The following is a 3056-nucleotide window of genomic DNA, read 5'->3' on the forward strand; positions in this document are numbered from 1 at the left end:
CATATACATGAAATATAGGGAAAACTCACATATTGTGTTGTATCTTGCTCAATTTTTGCTCATTTTACTTTATTTTTTCTGGAATATGAGAGATACTTCAAAAGTATAATTTTTACAACTTAGATCATGTAATTTGGTTAAGTATTAGTTGAGTTATAATAGATTTTGTATTTGAGTGTACTTAGTGTGACGAAAATCACGAATCGCGCGTGTGACAATATTTATGAAAACAACAGTAAATTAATAAAAATCAATTATATTAAAATATTTATACAATACATCACTATCTACAATAATTAAGGAAAATAAACCTGAAACACATACATAGTACAGTCTGTGTTAAGATTTGTGCAGAGAGCAAGTGAGAGTGTCTGTGTCTGCTGTGATGCAAATACAAGTAGGCAGAGGTTGGGATTGGACCAGACTCAAGTGGCAAACAAGTACATTATAGGTGTCAATTGCCAGGCCCGTACCTTGACCAGATCCAGACAGACCACCAGAAAGCAGGGGCATTGAGAAGCTCAACAGTTATGACCATGTCTGTAGTTGACCCTGTCCTTTCAATCACTCTGTATCACCCATCTCAAAATCAGCAAAGTCCACCATTTCCACTTCACACACACCACTACACATTGTGTACAAATATCTGAAGGGCAGCCATACAGTGAACTATAAGCAGAGGGTGAGTCAGATTCACTATAGTTGTCAGAATCAGTGGTAGATGCTAATGAAGAGACACTTACAGTACTTACAGTGTATAATGAGCTGCCTCTGCCTTGTTCTTTTTCAAACAGCATTTGTGATAAAAGAGGATGGATGCATTTTCAGATCGTTTGATGTAGTCTTCATCACTATGTTTTAGTTGTTGCTCTGTCCCTACAAGTTGAATTATACATGTATGTGGGTTGTAAGATTGCACAAGTTGAAGAGGTTGCTGTTATACTTGTGACACAGGTTGTAAGATTGACTGGCTGAAAGTGTAAGTGTGAGTGTTAGCATTAGTGTGAGTGGATAAGTGGATTGAGGAGATGGACACACTGTAACAGTACAAAGCAAGTGTGAGTAGTGTACTAGGGTTGAGATCTAGAGTGTTAAACAAGCTGATTTGGGCTACAGGCAAAGCTGTGTTTGTACACACACATTGTATGCTCTGACTACATCTTACAATCAGAAGTACAGTAGGCTGAGTAATTATGGATAGCTACAAAGGTGTATCTCTGAGAGGTTCTGGCTCAAAGAGAGAAAGTGAAGTGGAGGGTATGGACAGACTCAGCAGAGGGGTGAGTGGTTGACTACTGCTTCCAATATTCGAAACAGTGTCATGAACAGTACTGGGGAATGTAAAGGCATGTCAAGCTTGGAACAGTGGGTGGGGAAGGAGAGTGTGTACAGTGTCAAAGACAGGGTACCATGGGAGTAGTTGTACCTAGACATTGTTGCAAGCATACCTATAGATTGTTGCTTGTGCTACAAAGTAGGAAGAAGTATGCAAATGTGTAGAGTTATTAAAGAAGTTGTTTGACATTGGTCAATAATGCAGATGCAGATGAAAAATGAAGGTGAGTGTAAGGAAAGAAGGACAATAACAGAGAGGCAATGCAAGCAGCAGAACAAGGAGCAGAAGGGATGGAAGGGAGACAAGGGATGAGCAACTATTGTGCAGGTGATTATGAAGTGGACTGGCTACTTACTACTTTATGTTGAAGGACAGTGTAGTCAGCTTGGTGGCATCATTACAGGATCTGAGGCTCAGCACAGGCATTGTAGTAGCAGATTGGAGAGACAAGTATGTGATGTTTATTGCCTATGTTGAAGCAGGCAGAGTGCCTGCTGGTGGGACACTTGTAGGCAGAGGACTGGGCTAGAGAGAACAAGAGTAGCAACTTAGCATTGAACAGGTGGTAGAGAGTTGTAGGAGATGGTGGAGGCATGAGATAAAGAAGTGACAAGGACAAATGCATCATTATAAGCACTCGATCTTCAGCAGTCGATTATGTAATCAATGTTCGTGATAGTAGCAAAGCTGTAAAACAAATCAATTATTGTATTTAGATGTAAAATAAATGTATAAATTTACTTTATAATATAGCTAATAGTACTCTAGCATGTATATATTCTCCTAAATACAGTAATATAAATATTATAAGTAGTTGAAACCCTTATACAGATAACACAATCTGTTTTACAATGTAAATATAAGACTATTTTCAAAATTATAATCTAAGTATAATACTTTAGCTTATAATTTTTGGTTATTATAATGTATTCAATGAATTTTAATCATTTATAACACTTTTAGAGTCCCTATATACATTAATATTCCTTATTTTAGTATTATAATTGTGTTCTAACCCTTACAGTCATATTATAATGTATATAAAATGTTTCTACTACTTTAAATGGACTGTAATTCATTATATTTAAATGGACTTTTTCCCAATGTAGTAAGACTGTTCTACCTTCCTAAACAATTGCTGAGTTTTTATAGCCTTAATATAATGTAAGGATTTGATTTACTGGTTTGTATTTTACTATTACTACATTGCTGATTGTGTCAGATCATTGTGTAGTAGGACCCACAAGTGTATATATTCTCATTGTAGTTAGTTACACTTTCTCCTCATGTATCTACACATGTATACCCCTATAAAAGACAGTATTGACCACTAGGTAAAGGGGATTCTTTTCCCCTGACCCCTCACTTGAGTACTAGGTTATCCTAGTCAGTAGTTGAGTGAACTAAGGGTGATTAGAATTCTCTTGTGAGGAACAGTGAGTTTCCTTACATATTTTTGACTGTACCCACCTAGTATTGAAACCCCTTGCTGGATGCTGAGGAACTGAAGGGTCTGATCAACCCTAGGTCTCCCTTATTGTCTAGTACCTATTAGGAATTATTAGTGAGTAAAGTTACAATTTTTGAGTAGAAACAGAGACTACTTACTAGATTGGCCTCTAGTAGGTTCATAATGCTTCAGAATACTGTGGAATGCTTCTGGAACACATTATCACATATTAATATGGACCAGTACTGGATACACTGGAGGTTCACATTG

The 3056-nt window shown here is 37.0% G+C and overlaps 1 protein-coding gene across 1 annotated transcript; it reads right to left on the bottom strand.

Annotated features, from left to right (window-relative positions):
• Nucleotides 1-280: 280 nt before the first annotated feature.
• Nucleotides 281-1718, bottom strand: FOMMEDRAFT_16767 (uncharacterized protein; the record flags this gene model as incomplete). The annotated part of the gene is made up of 6 exons (XM_007262265.1): nt 281-696; nt 753-934; nt 1037-1160; nt 1206-1331; nt 1391-1467; nt 1692-1718. Coding segments are annotated over 6 exons (672 nt in total), but the record flags the coding sequence as incomplete, so codon positions are not given.
• Nucleotides 1719-3056: the final 1338 nt, after the last annotated feature.

Source organism: Fomitiporia mediterranea (genome assembly GCF_000271605.1).
Source record: "Fomitiporia mediterranea MF3/22 unplaced genomic scaffold FOMMEscaffold_1, whole genome shotgun sequence".
Classification (NCBI taxonomy): Eukaryota; Fungi; Basidiomycota; class Agaricomycetes; order Hymenochaetales; family Hymenochaetaceae; genus Fomitiporia; species Fomitiporia mediterranea.